General features: G+C 44.9%; 1 protein-coding gene across 3 annotated transcripts in view; it reads left to right on the top strand.

The window, feature by feature from the left end:
- Window positions 1–19,431, top strand: part of inpp4b (inositol polyphosphate-4-phosphatase type II B) — a 1,043,608-nt gene that overhangs the window by 325,759 nt on the left and 698,418 nt on the right. The window contains exon 1 of one of the 3 annotated variants that reach the window (XM_038792441.1): window positions 1,351–1,388. The exons of the other annotated variants lie outside the window; for them this stretch is intronic. Within the exon in view, the coding sequence (XP_038648369.1) occupies window positions 1,359–1,388 (30 nt within the window). The 5' untranslated portion in view covers window positions 1,351–1,358. Of the gene's footprint in view, window positions 1–1,350; window positions 1,389–19,431 lie in introns of those variants that run through there. 3 annotated transcript variants of the gene reach the window in all.

Here is a 19,431-nt window from a genome sequence, read left to right on the forward strand (position 1 = left end):
GCACAAAGTAATTCCTGGAGCAATGCTTGCAGCCAGGAACTAGAAACCTTGCAGATCAATAGTTTCCTGGCCTGGGAGAAAATGGCGATTGAGTTTTAAAAAAAACGTTAAGAATAAAGGATCTTCTAACACAGTTTCAATCCAGTCCAGAGTGCAAGTTAGTGTATTTTGTGAACAAAGGCAACTCATTATCCCCCTACCTAATATTCTTGCAAGAGAAAACTTTTGATAATACTCACTAAGCTGGATCATAAGCCTGTATTTGTAAGGGCCTTTGTGTTTGAAAAACTGTTTCGCTTCCGAGTGCAAAAACACTGAAGCTCTAGTCTCCTGCTGACTATGCTACATCATCTAACATATCCACTCTATTTGATCTTTTTAAATACTCTTCTTTTTTGCTTTATGTCAAAGGTATGATGAAAAATAATACATCTGCTAGTGTATTTGGAAAAAATTAGTAATTCACTTCCAGTCATATAGTGACTCCTTCACTGAATTCTATTCTTTCTGGCTGACCATTTAAAAAAAGTTTTCAGCTCAGAATCGCAGTATTGTTCCAGCGCAGAGGGAGACCATTTGGCCCATCATATCTGCACCTGCTCTCCTAGCGAGCATCGTGACTTAGTGCCATTCCCCAGCCTTTTCCCTGCACCTCCGCATATTGTTTCTATTCAACTAATCATCGAGTGCCTAGATTAAACCTGTCTCCGCCAGACTTCCAGGCTGTACATTCCAGACCTGAACAACTTGCTGTGTGAAAAAGTTTTTTCTCACATCACATTTCCTTCTTTTGTAAATCGCTTTCAATCTGAGCCCTCTCATTCTTGACCCTTTAACAAGCAGGAACGGTTTCTCCCTATCTACTCTGTTCAGCTCCTTTACGGTTTTGATAATTTCTATCAAATCTCCTCTTAGCCTTCTCACCAAGAAGAACAGTCCCAATCTGCACCCTGGGGCTCTAAAAAGGATAGTTGGAATATCCTGAATCTCACAGATTAATATGTATGGAAAACGTTCTCCCAGATGGGACACAAAACGCTAAAGCGGGATTCATGGCTTGGAATTTCGAGGACAGACATGGGGATCAAGATGTTAACGTGGGCTCTCCCACAACAGGAAATAATGCTGAATATTTCTGGCTCTATTTTTCACATATCGATGGGAATGTAGGGATTGATATAAAAGCTACATTTTTTCAGGGTGGAAGTTTTCAGAGAAATATTTTTGAAGCCACGGAGGCAAGTGATGTATAAGGGAAGCTGTGGAAATTAAACAAATTTACTTATGGAGTGAATGATGCATCAAGGGAAATGGTGTTTTTTGGTGATGTCTATCTTAGAGAAAGTGGGCTGTACGCAATGAACTGCAGATCTAGCAATATTCTACAGGTAACACAAAGGAACCATTTCAGCTATATTTGTGATGCATGTTGTGTTTTTTTGTTAAGGGGAGGTTTTTTGGAATTTGAGCAATTTGTCATAAGATTAAAGGGGAATTAGAAGATTGGAAATCAGGCTTCGGAGGCTATTGGATCTCTGTGTCTATTCATATACCTGTAATGCCGTACCATATACCAAATAACAGATATTCAAGACTGGACTTCTTGGGTTAAAAACAATTTGCAACTTTTATTTTGTGAGCTAGTAGTGTCTACTGATAAACTTCAGTTTTCAAGTACAAAATTTAGGACGTTCCGACTAGCCCTGCAGCAAACTAATCAGAATGATTGTCTTTCTCAAATACAGACAAGTTAAATTGAATTTAAAATACAAATGCTTGCAAATACCTGGACCAATTTGCGCCCGTGAGACGTCCACTCAGATGGGCAGAGCATCGTGGAGTGGTGGAGCATGATCTGTCCAACCTGCTAATGATATTCATGTCTGTGCAAAAGATGTTTTTGCATCAATCCGCCGGTGTGGGGCGTAAAGTTCCATAACACCGGCAGTGAGGAATTGGCACCGGGTGCAAATCTGATGATCCCTTGTCACTAGTTCTCCATTCTGTAGAAATAGTCTTTGTGTTCAATTGTAACAAAACCTTTCTAATTTTAAATTACCCTTAATCTTTTCTCTGCTCCAGTGCAAATTGTTCAATAAAGTTTTTTAAATCACTCTTGCCTGTTTTTATGTCCTTTCTATAATTTGGCACCCAATGCTACACACAACAGCCTAACTGGCTTTCAGAATGCTGGTCGTTGCACGCATGTGTGCCCCCTCAGCAGTGCGCAGGCCCCGAGTCCAGCGGGGCAGAACACTTCCTCTTGATGTCAGTGCACTGACCCAGGAGCAGATATTTTTAAAATCACTGGAGTCTTCCTGCCTGCGGTGGTGAAGAGCAGGTCACGCACCCCGAACACTGATGTCACGTAATCTGGGCACAAGAGAGATTCCTCCATTTTGCAGCTTCCAACAGTGCTGGTGTGAACTCCAGGGTCTCTGGTGAACAACCCGTGAAGAGGAGGCTGAAAAGAGGAGCAAAGCAGTATAAAAATTATTACTTGAGGTTATGGGTTATTAATTGTGCCACTGCAAATCAGGATTCAAAGTTCATGTGTGTTATATGGAGGGGAGTACTGGCAAATGAAAGTTTAAAACCCTCAAAACTTCAAAGACATTTGAAGACTAAGCATGGCGAGTTTGAGGATAATCCTCTTTCTTTTTTTCAACGGATGCAGTGAGATCTTAAATTATCAGCTAATGAGCCGAAGTCATTATCAGAAATGTAACAATGAATAACAAAGCAAGTGAGATCGTAAGGACCGGGCAGGCTCACATGTCGCATTAAAGGTACAGGAAAATGGGTGCCGAACGTTGGCCGGCATGGGTGGCGAAGGTTGGCTGGTGTGGGACATAAAGGTCGGCCGGCATGGGTCCCGAAGGATGGGCAGTTGGTAAAAATGGCTGCCGGGCAAATATGTTTGAAAAACTGGGCTAAAATGTGGCTTAACCAATAGTTTGTCAAATCTAAATCATTGCATTAGTTCTGTTATATTTATATCATTATTTCTAAACTTTAAAATACTATTGCCTTTTAAAAAAAACTTTATCTACTTTCAGTCATCCTCTCACGACATTACAAATTTTAAATACTGTGTCTTTTTAATCACCCACCTCCTTTAGTATCTTTCCAGTAAATGTCTTGCATGCCTCGATTTTGCTCCCAAAATATATTGCCTATTGTTTATCCACATTAATTTGCATCGTCCGATTGTCTGTGTCTAGAACTCTTTTATGGTTTTCTTTGCTCTATCTTTGAGTTATCAGAAAATGTTGAGATTCTTTCCTGAAGTACACATCACCAGTAGCGGAGAATCCCGTGTTGGGGAGAAAATGTTGACGCTCCGTTTGTGATGCTCCGGTCTGCTACGTCGACGCCAGTGGAAGGATACAAATGGGTCAAAATGATCAATTTGCATCCTATTAACGGGCTGGTCACTGGATCCTCCACGCCTCCATGAAGCCCCGGCCCGCTGTGCCGCGATTCAAGCAGAGGTGGATTGGTCCAAGTGTTTGCCAGCATAGCCCTGATACGGTGGACCTTGCAGTGGGTCAAGGGAGTAAATATTTAAGGTAGATGCCACAAAGTCCATTGGAGGGGCCCCCCCACCCCACACAATTTAAGTTTTGCCCACCTAACCCCTATGAGAGACCCACCCATATCAGGGAACCCCCTTCTATATGAGAGAACCCTCCCATAATAGAGAACCCTCCCCCATCAGCCATCCCTGCTTGGAAGCTAAAGAGGTCTAGGCAGAAACAGTGAAAAACAATCTCTGCTGTGAAACTAACCACAATGTTTATAAACATCTAGGAGTTAAGTATAATAATAATCTTTATTGTCACAAGTAGGCTTACATTAACACTGAAATGAAGTTACTATGAAAAGCCCCCAGTCGCTACATTCCGGTGTCTGTTCGGGTACACTGAGGGAGAATTCAGAATGCTGAAATTACCTAACAGCACGTCTTTCGGGACTTGTGGGAGAAAACCGGAGCACCCGGGGGAAACCCATGCAGACACGGGGAGAACATGGAGACTCCGCACAGACAGTGACCCAAGCCGGAAATCGTACCTGGGACCCTAGGCCTGTGAAGCAACATGTGCTACCCATTGTGCCAATGTGCCTTTCATTTCCTTTTTGTCTCAGCAGAAAGCACTTAACTGCTTTTGTGTGGTCAGGAGCTGTCAATCAAAGCTCGATCCTTATAAACATTGTGGTTAGGTTCACAGCAGGGTAGCATGAGGGGAAATGAAAATAAGCAACCCAGATATCTGGCTGCCTGAAAGCTGTCAATTACAGCCTACTAAAATCTATTTTTCTTTGACGTGAATAGAAGCCCTGCAGATCAAAGGATGTGAGACAGTTTAAAATACTTGTGATGTGCTTTTGGCTTTCTATGAAGTGACAGCTGCTGCTTTCTACACCTCTATCTGAGGCAGCAGTGTAAGGGACAAGTGAGTGAAAAAGCAATGATTTGTTGCACTGCTTCTACCTGGACTGCTCTTTAGCTTTTACGCAGGGGAGACTGATGTAGGGTCCCTGTTATGAGGGGTTCTCTGATATGGGGGTCCTCTTGTGGGGGGCCTCTGATAGGGGGGGGAGTTGGGTCACCTTCGTGTGCATACAGTGGTGGAGGGGGCGTGACTCAACAATTCCTGTATTGGGGGAGGATCCCCCTACTCTCACTGGGGGGGGGGGGAGGGGGGAATGGGACGCCAGCTACCCGACCTTGTTATTGGGCTGCCTGTTCAAAATGCTGGCCCGATAGCGGGCTTCAGGATAGAAAATTAGCATCGCTGGGGCAGAACATAGTTTCCCAGAAGGAAAATCCAGCTTTTAAGAATCACGAGCCGAAATGGACTCAGCATTGATACTTTAGTATGTCACTTCCATGCCTTCTCCAATTTGACTAACGTTTTCCTTACTCTTTATTTCCAGTCCTTTAATCAACTTTCTCTCCAGACTGCTAAAAACAATTTATTGCCATGTGCCTATTTTTCTTAACACGTGTATCCTGAAAATCCATACCGTGATATCATCTGTATTTCCTTTACAAAGACTTCAACACATCTGTCAAACATAATTGATTTTCAACAAATCTGGTCAATTAACTCGTGATTGCACTTGATTAACTCATACATTTTTGAATGCTTACTAATTTAGTCTTGAATGATGGATTCGAAACGTTTGTGCACAACTGGCATCAGACCAATTGGCCTATTTTTCTCTTCTCCCTTTGATGTTGCATGTGCTACTTCTAGTTTGAGGGCAGAAATTTGCATCTTTAGGAAGCATTGATCTCCCAACCTTTTTCAAAACTTGTGGGGTGCACCAATGACTTATCTACCTCAAATTCAGAGCCAATTCCTTTTTCATAATTATTGCTAACACTTGCTCCATAGCTTTCTGCCGGTATGCCAAAACACCTACATTCTCACGTCTACCGCTTATTTATGATAACGGATGCAGAATACTAATATATATTCCTCCACAATTACACTTAGTCTATTATCTGTTCTTCTCAAATTATTTCTTCACTTTCAATAAAAGCCATTTCATTTTTTTTATATTGAGGGTTAGACCTTCCCATCATGTTTTGTAAACCCTTCCAATATCAGGTGAACAGTGGCAGAGGTTTGGATGGCTCTTCCACAAACTCCAATTGATGCTGGAAATAATATTCATTTTAAAGGTGAGATAAGTAGATTTTTGTTAAGCAAAGATATCGAACGTTATGGGGCAAAGTTTGCAAATCAACCATGATCTAATTGAATGGGACAGGAGGATCCAGCGCCAAGTAGCATACTCTTGATTCTATGTTTCACTTTTCTCACCCTGCTAGACTGTCTATTGCTATAATTGTCTTTGGTATCATTAGCCCTAATTATATATCATGATGTTTTTTAAGTTTGTTTAGTTTTATTTGTCCAGTTATCCATAAATCTTCAATCTCTGATGCATCCTCCTTTTGCTTTGCAGGAATATATTAATTAAATATTTTAATATATCACACTGATCAATTGCAAATCATCATCATCACTGAATTTTGCCCATTCCCAGTCTTGCAGCATTACCATTCACTATCTTTCTCTATTTTCACATTGAGCCCGTGTTGTATTTGCTCTTTTCCAACTCTGCTCCATTTGTCTCACATCATTGATAATGCTTTGCTTTTTGAACTACATGCCGAAGGGGGAATTTTGACTTTGTGCAATTGTGCAAGGTGGTTGATAACGGATTCAAAACCAGTTTTGCAGGTCCAAAATATTATTTCCATTGAAATCAACGGCCAAAAGCTTCCAGTTTCTGGATTATTGGAGGCCTGCTATCAGGTTGAGATGCGTGTCAGAATCCTGAGATGCTAACCTATGTGGGAATTTCCTGGGAAATTTCAATTTTCGATTTGTAGTGCTGTATTATGCTGTGATTCTGTGATTGGCAATTGGAGTGTTTACCAGGACTTTCTATGAATGTCTCAGATTCTGAACTAGTATTGGAGACTTCAGACAGTTCCAGTGTACTTATCTGAACAGTTACCAGGAAATGTTAGACAGGTTAAAAGCTAGTCTAACATCTGACAACTACAGATTGACTCTCTGTACCACCACCCTTGTGCCCCCCCTCAAAAACTCGTACTAATTCCTGAATGCCTCCCTGACTGACTACACCCGCACACCTGACAACCACCTTGCACACCTGTCATCTCACACAGCTGAGGACCCACCCACTTAGCCACCTCACCCACACGAGCCACTTACCTCACCTACCTACCCACCCCACCAACTCACCCACCCAATCACTAACATTCAAACTGGATCTTCAGACTTATCACACCACAGCTAATGATGACAAAAGGGCACAGGTCCCGTCTTGCCCCATCTCCACTCCACGGTGATGAAACTCTCCGAGAGATGATGCATTCTGCAATTTTTGGAAGGCCGGACTTGGAAGGTCCTGGAGAAAAACAGAGCAACATTGAGTCAGGAGAATCTCCACTTGGAGTGGCAACCGGCAGTTATAGCCACTCTTTGGAAGATCTGGAGAGATCTGCAGAGATCTCTCTGCAGATAAATTAATTCAAATCTTACATAATTATGCAAGGCCAAAATTAGCTCCACCCTGATGCTGAAAGCATCCCAACTTTGTTTGATGTATTCTTTCCATTCCAGTCTCAAGATAGTTAAAACCACATGATATTACTCACCTGCTCTTGCATATCTTTCTGAATTGTTTCTGATTATCTCTAGGCTGCAGTAAGGGCAATCAACCCAGCATCCCTTAGTTTTAGAGGAAAAATTATTGGAAAATGTTGGCTTTCATTGTCTTGGCAGGCACGAAGTAAACCATCAACAGGAGCTAGTTTATGTAGTGTGGTAGAAAAGAGAAAACATGCAGTAAGATAAATCCTTCTTACGTGAAACAAAATCCTCATGAAACAAATGTAGTTGCTTTAATTTGTTATTATTAATGGTAATAGGTGATATTCTGTGTTGTGTGGTGTCATAATATACACACAAGTATATGATGGTGCATGACACACACTGAGTGACCCACTGAAAGACCAATCAACACACACAACACAGCAGCCAATCACCAGACAGGGCACGGTCACTATAAAGCCAGAGGGCACTAGTTTTCCCGCTCATTCGGGATGCAGCCTCTGAGACAGACAGAGCCCGTAGACAGTTGCACGAACATCTGCCATGTACTAGCAGTATAGTCTGGTCAGGTTAGCCATAGGTCTTCAGTCAACCTAACATAGTGTTGACCCACAGTGCAAGTATGTTTAACAGCTCATAGTTAAATAAAATAGAGTTGTACTTGTATAAGTGTTGGTAGCCTGTCTCTTCTACTGCTCTGGTAAACGCAGTCATCACAGACCCAGCATTCCCAACACAGCTGTTTGATTTCTGATTTTTGGTTTGTGAGGCTGATACTGTCTAATTGCAGCATTACTGAATCACGGTTAAATTATATCACATGACTGGTATGAAGTGAAAATATGAGACTCTTCATTGTCATGCAGATAGTTTAAAGTAACCTATATTTGTGTTTGTGGGTATTAGGAGCAAGATATAGCTTTAATTAAGTTTCATTTTGTGTTTCTGTATAAGAAAGGGTTAAAACTTTTAGTTCGCTTTCTGGTAAACAAAGGTGCCTGCATGTCTGTGGGATTTGGTCACTTTAACTGTGTCCGGAAAGTAATTAAAGGGTTTATAACATGAAAGAAAACAAAGTTTAAAGGAAAACTGGGTTGTTGTTAAGCAACCAGGTCCGCCCTAGGCGATAAAGAACTTTTGAGTTTAGTTTTAAGATGGACCCAGATGAAGCTGGACAGGAAAAGAGAGGTGCAGGGAGCAGACTTCCCAAAAGGACAAAAGAAAGTCCAGGAACAAGGGAGTTGGGGACAACATGAATGTCTCGGAAAGACAGGTAACTGAAGTAACAAAGAACAAGAAGTTGAACAAGGTCCTGTTTGGAGAATTCAAGTAAAAAGCAGAGAAAGTGCTCTGTGTTAAAGAGATAGCTGTAAGAACCAGATTGAAAGTCAGCTGGGTGAGAAACAGGCATCTGGGGTAAATCAAATGTTTGGTGACATTTTAACACAGCCTGTGAAGCTATTGATGCGGCTGGGTACCTGAGAGATTGTATGGAAGCTTGAAAGCACTTGGCAATCCAAGGCAGAGGAACACTGAAAGGAGAGATTGAAATCCTGGATATGGATATTTGGTGAAGGCATCCAAGAGAAAGCATTGTTTGGGAGAAGATTCCAAACCATGTTTCTTTTGAGAGCAGAGTTTTCCTTGTGTGGAAATCAGATCCAGGGAGACTAGTTGGCCCAGAGTGTGACAAACACCGGGGGGGATTTGAAGAGAAATCCACAGAAGTTATATTTGGTGCCGTTTCAGAATGGGGTATGCCTGATCACATTTCGCATATTGATTTGCGACTGTGTACTTAGAGAGCATTAGAATTTAAGATATTTTGTGACATGTGTAATCCATATAAATCTGCATATACTTGTAAAGGTATGCTAGGAGTGAGGGAGTAATGTATTATAGTTGCATCTTTTCTTGTTCAATGAATGTTTTATTTTTTTATTTCATAGTTAATTGGCAGTCCTGTGACTCCGTGCATTAGATAGAGAAATACAGCACAGAACAGGCCCTTCGGCCCACGATGTTGCGCCGAACTTTTGTCCTAGGTTAATCATAGAATTTTGGACAATTTTTCATGGCCAATCCACCCAACCTGCACATCTTTGGACTGTGGGAGGAAACCGGAGTACCCGGAGGAAACCCACGCACACATGTGGAGGATGTGCAGACTCCACACAGACAGTGACCCAAGTCGAAATCGAACTTGGGATCCTGGAGCTGTGAAGCAATTGTGCTATCCACAATGCTACCGTGCTGCCCTTAAGAAGTTAACCTACACTCCATTATTCTACCCTAATCCATGTACCTATCCAATAGCTGCTTGAAGGTCCCTAACGTTTCCGACTCAACTACTTCCACAGGCAGTGCATTCCATGCCCCCACTACTCTCTGGGTAAAGAACCTACCTCTGACATCCCCTCTATATCTTCCACCATTTATCTTAAATTTATGTCCCCTTGTAATGGTGTGTTCCACCCGGGGAAAGAGTCTCTGACTGTCTACTCTATCTATTCCCCTAATCATCTTATAAACCTCTATCAAGTCGCCCCTCATCCTTCTCTGTTCTAATGAGAAAAGGCCCAGCACCCTCAACCGTATGACCTACTCTCCATTCCAGGCAACATCCTGGTAAATCTCCTTTGCACCTTTTCCAAAGCTTCCACATCCTTCCTAAAATGAGGCGACCAGAACTGCACACAGTACTCCAAATGTGGCCTGACCAAGGTTTTGTACAGCTGCATCATCACCTCACAGCTCTTAAATTCAATCCCTCTGCTAATAAACGCTAGCACACCATAGGCCTTCTTCACAGCTCTATCCACTTGAGTGGCAACTTTCAAAGATCTATGAACATAGACCCCAAGATCTCTGTGCTCCTCCACATTGCCAAGAACCCTACCGTTAACCCTGTATTCCGCATTCATATTTGTCCTTCCAAAATGGACAACCTCACACTTGTCAGGGTTAAACTCCATCTGCCACTTCTCAGCCCAGCTCTGCATTCTATCTATGTCTCTTTGAAGCCGACAACAGTCCTCCTCACTATCCACAACTCCACCAATCTTCGTATCATCTGCAAATTTACTAACCCACCCTTCAACTCCCTCATCCAAGTCGTTAATGAAAATCACAAACAGCAGAGGACCCAGAACTGATCCCTGCGGTACGCCACTGATAACTGGGCTCCAGGCTGAATATTTGCCATCCACCACCACTCTGTCTTCTATCGGTTAGCCAGTTTGTTATCCAACTGGCCAAATTTCCCACTATCCCATGCCTCCTTGCTTTCTGCACAAGCCTACAATGGGGAACCTTATCAAATGTCTTACTAAAATCCATGTACACTACATCCACTGCTTTACCTTCATCCACATGCCTGGTCACCTCCTCAAAGAAGTCAATAAGACTTGTAAAGCAAGACCTACCCCTCACAAATCCACGCTGACTATCCCTAATCAAGCAGTGCCTTTCCAGATGCTCAGAAATCCTATCCCTCAGTACCCTTTCCATTACTTTGCCTACCACCGAAGTAAGACTAACTGGCCTGTAATTCCCAGGGTTATCCCTATTCCCTTTTTTGAACAGGGGCACGTCATTCGCGTCGCTAACAAAAATTAAAAGTTATGATCTATTGAGTCGGGGTTCTGCTCTGGGACCTGACTGCCCACTCGTAAGATCAGCTATCCTAACAAAAGTTGGATTCAAAATATGGAATGCAGATTACGGATGTTGAATAGTAATAATTTGTTGGGATACTTTGAAACATTGAAGCAAATTACTGGATGCTGACTAGTAATACTTGGTCTGGGATATATTGTCTCTCTGTACCACAGAGTTCTGTAATGCTTTATAGTGTGAAATTCTGAGGTCTGCCAACTATGAGGCCACACTGTGGACGTGGTTTCTTTGAAGGTAACATAACAGACATGTGTTAGCTACAAAACTTTAACTCAATGAAAGTAATATACAATGAAAGTAATAGACAGGGTCTGCCTGATACATAGTTTTACAAATTTAACAGGTCTACTGCAAGATATTCTCTTGGGTTCAGTGTGGGTGGTACTTGAGCTCCTTTGATGCACAAAATTTAGTTGAACAATAGCTTGTGATAGCAATCATGGTAATAGATATTATAATCTCGTGCTGTCAAATGTACTCTCCTATCTTTTTCAGACAGTGAACTGGAAAGCACTCTGGTGAGACTAAAAGACAATTGTAAATTGAGTAACTGGTTTATGTCTTGTGAGCCAGATCAATGAGCAACAGTTTTGCAGTAGGAAACGTCTACTTCCTCCTGTACTTTGTACCATTTAAAAAAATATATATTTTTAATTCCACAAGTTTTTAGCAGTTTTACAATTTTGTAACAACGTGACAAACCCCCCAACCCAACAAACCCCTCCCAACCCCCTTCCCTCAGCAGTCAATGGTAACCAACTCCACAAAATGCAAGATAAACAAACCCCAACAATTGTAGAACCCATCACTCGCCACCTCCTCTTCCCCCCCAACCCCCAAAACAAATTTCACTTTTTCCAGGGTCAAAACTCCAACAGGTCCTCCTGCCACGCCGAGGCACAGGGTGGAGAAGCTGATCTCCACGCCAACAAGACCCACCTGCGAGAAATCAGCGAGGTGAAGGCTAAAACATCTGTCCCCTCACCCGCCTGCAGCTCTGGCCGGTCCAACACCCTAAATATGGCTTCTAGGGGACCGGGCTCCACGCCTACATGTAAAACCTCCCAAATGTCGCTGAACACTGTCCTGCAAAACCTTTCCAGCTTTGGGCAGGACCAAAGCATCTGTACATGGTTTTCCAGGCCCTCTTGTATCGCTCACAGACATCCTCCACCCCTTTGAACAGCCAACTCATCTTAGATTTTGTAAGGTGCGCCCTGTGCACTACTTTCAGCTGTATCAGCCCCAGCCTCATGCACGAAGTTGGGGCATTTACCCTCCAGAACACCTCGCACCGCAGTCCCTCCTCCAGCGCCACCCCAACTCTTCCTCCCACTTCACTGTAACCCCCTCCATGGACACCCCATCCTCTTCCAAAATCCTCCCTTCAACCCCACCCCTCTGCTGACAGCACTGCCTCCAGCACCGAGCAGGAAGGCGCTATTGGGTAGGTTGGAAAGACCTTCCTTGCAAAGTCCCACACCTGCAAATACCTGAAACCTTCGTCCCGCGCCAACCTAAACTGACCCAGCTCCTCCAGACTCACAAATTTCCCTCCCAGAAACAAATCCTTCATTTCCTTCTCTTCCCATCTCCGGAACCTTGCGACCATCCTTCCCGGCTCGTACCCATGATTCCCCCTAATCCGGATCCCCCCACTCCCCCGGCCCAGCTCCCAACCTAAAATGCTGCCTAAACTGCCTCCAGATCTTCAGCTTGGCCACCACCATTGGACTCACCGAATACTTACCTGGGGCCATCCGGAGCGGCGCCTTCTTCAGCGCCCACATCCCCCACCCCCTGCCAGAGCCCGTCTCCATTCTCACCCACAAAGCCTCAACTTCCCTATTCCATCCCTGAACCTTCTCTGCATTTGCTACCCAATAGTAATACATTAAATTTGGGAGGCCCAGACCCCACTGCCCCCCCTCCTCCCTGCCGTCCCCTCTTCAGTATCATCCTTTCCAATCCAAGCCCTCTTCCCCGCCCAAAAAAACAAGGAGATCAGCCCGTCCACCCCACTAAAAAGCACCTTGGGCAAAGAAAAACGACAGGCAGAACAACAATCGTGGCAAGACATTCATCTTTACTGCCTGCACCCAGCCTGCCAACGACAGAGGGAGATTGTCCGCCTCAGCAAGTCAGCATTCACCCTCCCCACCAAGCTAGTGAAATGAAACTTCCAAAGCCCTGCCAAATCCTGGGCCACCTGCACCCCCAAATACCTAAAGTGAGACAAAATGGCAGCCCCCACCCCCAGAGGGGAGACTTTTCCCTAATTCAATTTGTATCCTGAAAACGTCCCTAATCTCTGAAGCAACCCCATTCTGCTTCCCACTAAAAAGCCGGCTCCGAAGTATACAACAAGTCCTCTGCATATAAGGATTCCCTATGCTCCACTCCCCTCACTATCCCCTTCCACAATCCCATGCTCCTCAGCGCAATGGCCAAGGGCTCTATAACCAATGCAAACAGAAGGGGGGACATCGGGCATCCCTGCATCGTACCCCGGTGCAATGCAATTTGTGCGCATGCTCTCTATCGGCTCCTTATATAACAGCTGCACCCACACCACAAACTTCGGCCGAAACCCAAATTTTTCCAATGCCACCATCAAATAGCTCAATCCACCCGATCAAACGCCTTCTCCGCATCAAACACCACCATCACCTCTGTCTCCCTTTCCTCTGCTGGAGAAAGCATCACATTCAAGAGCCTCTTCACATTTGAGGACAACTGTCTGCCCTTCACGAACTCCGTCTGGTCCTCCCCACTCGCCTTTGGAAGCACTCCTGCAACCTTAACGCCAACACCATTGCCAAAATCCTGGCATCTACATTTAACAGAAATATGGGCCTGTATGACCCACACTTCATCAGATCCTTGCCCTCCTTGAGCAACAAAATGGTAGCCTGCCCCATCGTTTGTGGCAAGGCACCCATATCCATCACCCCAAACATTCCCACCATCAACGGCGCCAACCTATCCTTAAATCTTTTATAAAGTTTGACCAGGAACTGATCTGGCCCCGCTGACTTCCCAGCCTGCATCCTCCCAATTGCCACCTTCACATCCTCCACCCCATCGGCTCCTTCAACCCTGCTCTCTCCACCTCGTCCAGCCTCGGGCACTCCCTCATCTCCTGCTCCTCCTCTGGTGATTTGAGGGAGGTGGATTTTGGGCACATGGGACCGGGTTACTGAGGAGTGGGAGGGGAGAAGGGGAGCCTCTGGCAAGAAACAATACGGAACTGCACCCATTAGGAGAAAAAACAGGACACATTTAGATAAATCCCCCATTTAAGAGAGAAAAGCAAATCCCCAATCAAAAAGAAAACCCTCAAAAATAAAACACTCCCCATCCCCACCAACCAACTCTCCTCTCAGACCAGTCCTTCAGCCTTAGCGAGTACCTCCACTGCCTCCACCGTCTCAAAATAAAAGATCTTTGAGTTGTGAGTCACTCTCTGCTTCGCTGGTTAGACCACTCCAAATCTCACGCGACTGCTCTACAATGCCACCTTCACCCGTCCAAATGCTGCCCACCTTCTTGCCAACTCCGCTGTCAGGTCATGGTGCGTTCGTACACCAATGTCTTCCCACTTCACATCTCGCCTCTGCTTTGCTTAACTCACAACCTGATTGCCCTTGGTGACTCATTCGCTTTGGCTTCGGTCTGAGCGGCCGATGTGCCCTGTCCAACTCGTAGGGCAGTGTTCTTTAAACTTTTTTTCCGGGGACACATTTTTACCAACTGGCCAACCTTCGGGACCCAACCTTCGCGACCCACCATTTTCTCTTACCTTGTTTGCTGCTTGCAAAAATGGAGGAAATGGTTTTGGGTCCCTTTGCCCCTCGTGCACGGTCCTCCAATGGAACCTGTTGGATGAAGGTAAAGCCTTCCGGTGTCGGAAAGTATTGAATCTCCATCTGTCCAAAGTTCTGCATTTTGTCCTGTAAATTTTTATCAAATAAACCCCCCCAGGACTTGTAAAAAAAAATAAAATGAGTAAAATAACTGAAAAAAATGAATAAAACCCCCCCGAACTTGTAAAAAAAAATAAAATGAATAAAATAAATGCAAAAAATAAAAATTAAATGAATAAAATAAATGAATAAAAACCACTACAGAACTTGTAAATCAAAAAGTTGCAACCGTTTTTAAAAATAGCAGCCGCACTGCACATGCGTGCCCGATTATCGTGCGCGCATGCGCAATGCGGCTGACTTTTTTTTTTACATGTTCGCGGCCCCTTGCAGCCAGCATTATGAAAAGCCGGCTGCTGTGCGGGGATTGGGAGCGCCGCGGACCACCCGCGGGTCGTGCCCCCGACTTTGAAGAACACTGTCGTAGGGTAGGGGGAAGGTTGTAATAGTGTAGTACACAATGTAATAGTGTCGAGATTAGTAATAGATGAGTGTAGATTGTATGTTAATTATCAACTGTATTATATAGGAGTAAGTGTCAAATCCAATTAAGTAGTGTTAATATATTTATACCTTTCGTTCAATTTAAAAGGTATTTGAGGTCTTTGTGAACACTACGCCAACCATCCTGAATTTAGCAACACAAAGAACACCACAGGGTGGAAGCTTGTTAGGGTGTTTTTTCAGAGGGCTGGTGCCGACCCGATGGGCCGAATGGCCTCCTTCTGCACTCTAGGGATTCTATGATTCTACAAATTGATACAATTATCCCTCATTCTTCTAAACTCCAATGGGTTTAGGTCCAACCTGTTCAACCTTTCTTCTATATAGGTTCTGTATCTGTGGGAGTTAACTCTTCGAAAAGTGGATGTAACTTCACAACGTCGTCTTAGTATGCATGGAAACAAAATGCTCTTTCAGGCTATATAAATAGTAATCACAATATGCTCTGCAAGAATCTCTGGAGAATCACAGCAGATTTTTGATCCTAATTAAACAAATTTCAGCAAATTTAAAATTGAATTTCTTATTTTTTAAAAAAAGAAACAGATGGATGCAACTTTTGGTTGTTTTTCATTATACCTTTTAGGCATGTTCAAATAGTTAGTGAAAGCACTGTGAACATGGCTAAATCCATTAACATCACGGGTAGCATGGCAGCACAGTGGCTAGCACTGTGGCTTCACAGTGCCAGGCTCCCATGTTTGAATCCCGGCTTGGGTCACTGTCTGTGCGCATGTTCTCCCTGTGTCTGCATGGGTTTCCGCCAGGTGCTCCGGTTTCCTCTCACAAGTCCCGAAAGACTTGCTGTTAGATAATTTGGACATTCTGAATTCTCCCTCTGTGTACCCGAACAAGCACCGGAATGTGGCGACTAGGGGCTTTTCACAGTAACTTCATTACAATGTTACGTGTGACATTAATAAAGATTAGTATCAAACTATACTGGATCCATTTCATTCCTATTGATATTCAAACATGATTCCAACATGGACTAGCCATATTAATACTGTGGCTACCAGGGCAGGTGGGAATCGTACGGTGGGTAACTCACCTCCTGCCCCCCCCAAAGACTGCCCACCATCTACAAGGCACAAGTCAGAAGTGCAATGGAATACTCTCCACTTGCCTGGACAAGTGGAGCTCCAACAACACTCGAGAAGCTCGGCACCATCCAGGGCAAAGCAGCCAGCTTGATTGCTCCTCCTTCCACAAACATTCAAACCCTCCACCAATGAATAATGGCAGCCGTGTGAACCATCGACAAGATGCACTGCCGTAACTCACTATTTGAAGATAGTAAATGAACCTGCCTTCATAGACGGGCACTCTGATAAGAGTAACCGAGCTCTCCTGCATTCCATATCAATATTGACGTCTTGGTTATTAACACAAAAACAGATTATCTGATCGTTTGTCCCATTTCTGTTTCTGGCACCACTTCTGTATGCAAATTAGCCGCTCCATTTCCTGCACGGCAGTGACTGCATTTCCAAAAAGAACCTCATTGGCTTTGAAGTGCTTTAGGATATCCGAAATACAGATTGTTTTGGTTTCTTAATTGTTGGATCTGCACAGAGAAAATGAAAATCCATATCAAGTTGATCTAAATTTCCATTGCGAGTATGCTACACTTTTTCTGTGCACGAGGACGTGGAAAACGCCCCCTTTACTTCAGTGCACCAACTGGAACAGCAGTTCCAACTTTGGAGGCCATGCTGGAAAGTAAATGAAAAAGGAAGTTTAAGAACTTTTCCAAAGCACGTGGATGGTGGTGGTGCAAGTAATGACATCATCATCTATTCACCTATCCATCCCAAGCTGTTTGACAGAAGCATAATGACAGAATGAATTGGGATGAGTGATGAAAAGCCTGACCAAAAACTTTCAGGAGGCCGGCAAAGAGGGAGAGGGGCGTGGAGAAATAGAAGGGTTTAAGAAGAAAGTTTCAGAGTATGCTGCCTAGGCAGCTGAAGAACTGGTTGCCATTGGTGGGGTGAAAGGAAGGAAGGCGGCATAAAATACCAAAGTCAGAGGAATGGGTAGTCTTGAAGGGATTCCAGGGATGAAGTAGGTTATAGAGATAGGGAGAGGTGGACTTCCATTTGTGACCATGGAGTGATTGGTCACATAAAGGGCTGTTCCTGTCAAAATCACAGAAAAGGGCTCTTTTTTACCCAGATCCGGGTGGAATTTTGATGAAAAGGCATAGGTGAATGTTAGAGGAATAGTTTACCCCTGGAGTGGTATCTCTTCTGATCACAGGACCCGGCAGAAAACAGTGAGAGGTTTGGCTGGAAAGTTGAAACAGTCTTGTGCTTCACAGACAGTCTCTTCCAGCATGCAGGTGGGGGAGGGGCAAGCTGTAAGGCCCCAGATACAGGAACTGATGACTTTTATCAAAGAGGAATTCCATAAACAGAGGAAAGAAATGCATGAGGATCATGCAAAAGACATTGCAGAAGCAGCACCCCTTAAGAGTACTTTGGAGCGGATGGAGAGGTGTTTGGAAGTACAGGGGTCACAGATTCGGGAGATTGAAGGAGTGATCTCGGACCACAGCGGTCGTGTGGTGGCTCTGGAGGTGGAGGTGGGGCTCCGAGGAGACCTTTGTAAAATGCTGAGGGCAAAGGTTGAGGAGCAGGAGAATATCTCGAGAAGACAGAATCTGCGAATAGTGGGCCTGCCTGAAAGAGTGGAAGGTGTGAGTGCCACAAGGTACGTCTCGAGGATGCTGGCGGGACTGGTGGCAGAAGGGGTGCTAGATAAGGCACCTGAAGTGGACCGAGCGCATAGATCTCTGAGGCAAAAGCCTAGAGCTGGGGAGCCGCCGCAGGCGGTGATCGTGAGACTCCATAAATTTGTGGAGAAAGAGAAAGTTCCACGGTGGGCCAGGGAGAAACGTAGCTGCAACTGGGAGGGAAATAACGTCTGGATTTATCAGGACATCGGAGCAGAGTTGGCAAAACGGTGGGCAGGTTTCAACAAGGCCAAGGCGATGCTGCACCGGCGGCAGATCGGGTTTGGGGTGCTCTACCCGGCGAAATTCTGGGTGACGTTCGGAGGCCGGGAGTATTATTTCGAAACCCCAGAAGCGGCCAAAGACTTCATTGAGGAGCATAAACTGGGGGAGAACTGAGTGGACAATGCTTGGGAACCAGGGTGTTGGAACTATGTAATGGTTGGGAACATGTTTGAAGTGGGTGTAGGGATAGGGGGATTTTCGCCTTTTTTGCGGGGGGGGGGGGGGGGGGTGGTTTCTGTTCAATGTTGAGATTGTAAGGAGTTGGAGGGGTGAAAGGTTTATGTGGGGATGGATGTTCCCATCCCCCCATCTGTTTTATGGGACTGTTTGTGTTTAACATCTGTTTGTTTGCTTTTGGAGAAAGCTACCTGGAGTTCAGCAGAAGTCCTTGTTTGGTTGGTGGAGGGTAAGGCCAGCAGGAGGCCTTCTCCTTTGAGCTGGGGGGGGGGGGGAGAGGTCACTATGTGCCTTTGGGTAGGGGCAGCCGTGCTAGCAGGTTATGCTGGTGAATGGAAGTGAGGTGGTGGGGGAGAAGGCCAAGAGGGGTGGCCGGGGGGGAGGAGGGAAAGGGGAAGTGGGAGGGAAGAAGGGGAAGGGAAAAAGTGGGGGGGGTTATCTGCGACAGGGGGTGAGAGATGACATGGTCAAGTGCGAAGAAAGGGGCCATCTGGGATGGGCTAGGTACAGAGTGGAATTAAAGGGGCAGGTGTTAAGTGGGGAAGATGACAGACGGTAGATAGGATTGGAGGCACAAGCCTCCAGTAAGGCTGGTAATGTGGAACGTCCGGGGACTGAATGGGTCGGTTAAAAGATCGCGGGTGTTCGCGCACCTCAGGCTCTTGAAAGCGGGGATTGTCTTTTTGCAGGAGACACACCTCCGTGTGAAGGACCAGGTGAGGTTAAGGAAGGGGTGGGTCAGGCAGATTTTTCACTTGGGGCTTGATTTGAAATCGAGGGTGTGGCGATTTTAATGAGCAAAAAGATGGGATTCGTGAGTGCGAAGGAGGTGAGGGATCCAGGTGATGTGATCAAGTTATGTGATTGTGAGTGGGGTATTGGAAGGGGCACCGGTAGTGTTGGTAAATTTGTATGCCCCAAATTGGGATGATGTGGGTTTTATGAGGGCGTTGCTGGTATC

Source organism: Scyliorhinus canicula, chromosome 3, assembly GCF_902713615.1.
Source record: "Scyliorhinus canicula chromosome 3, sScyCan1.1, whole genome shotgun sequence".
Lineage (NCBI taxonomy): Eukaryota > Metazoa > Chordata > Chondrichthyes > Carcharhiniformes > Scyliorhinidae > Scyliorhinus > Scyliorhinus canicula.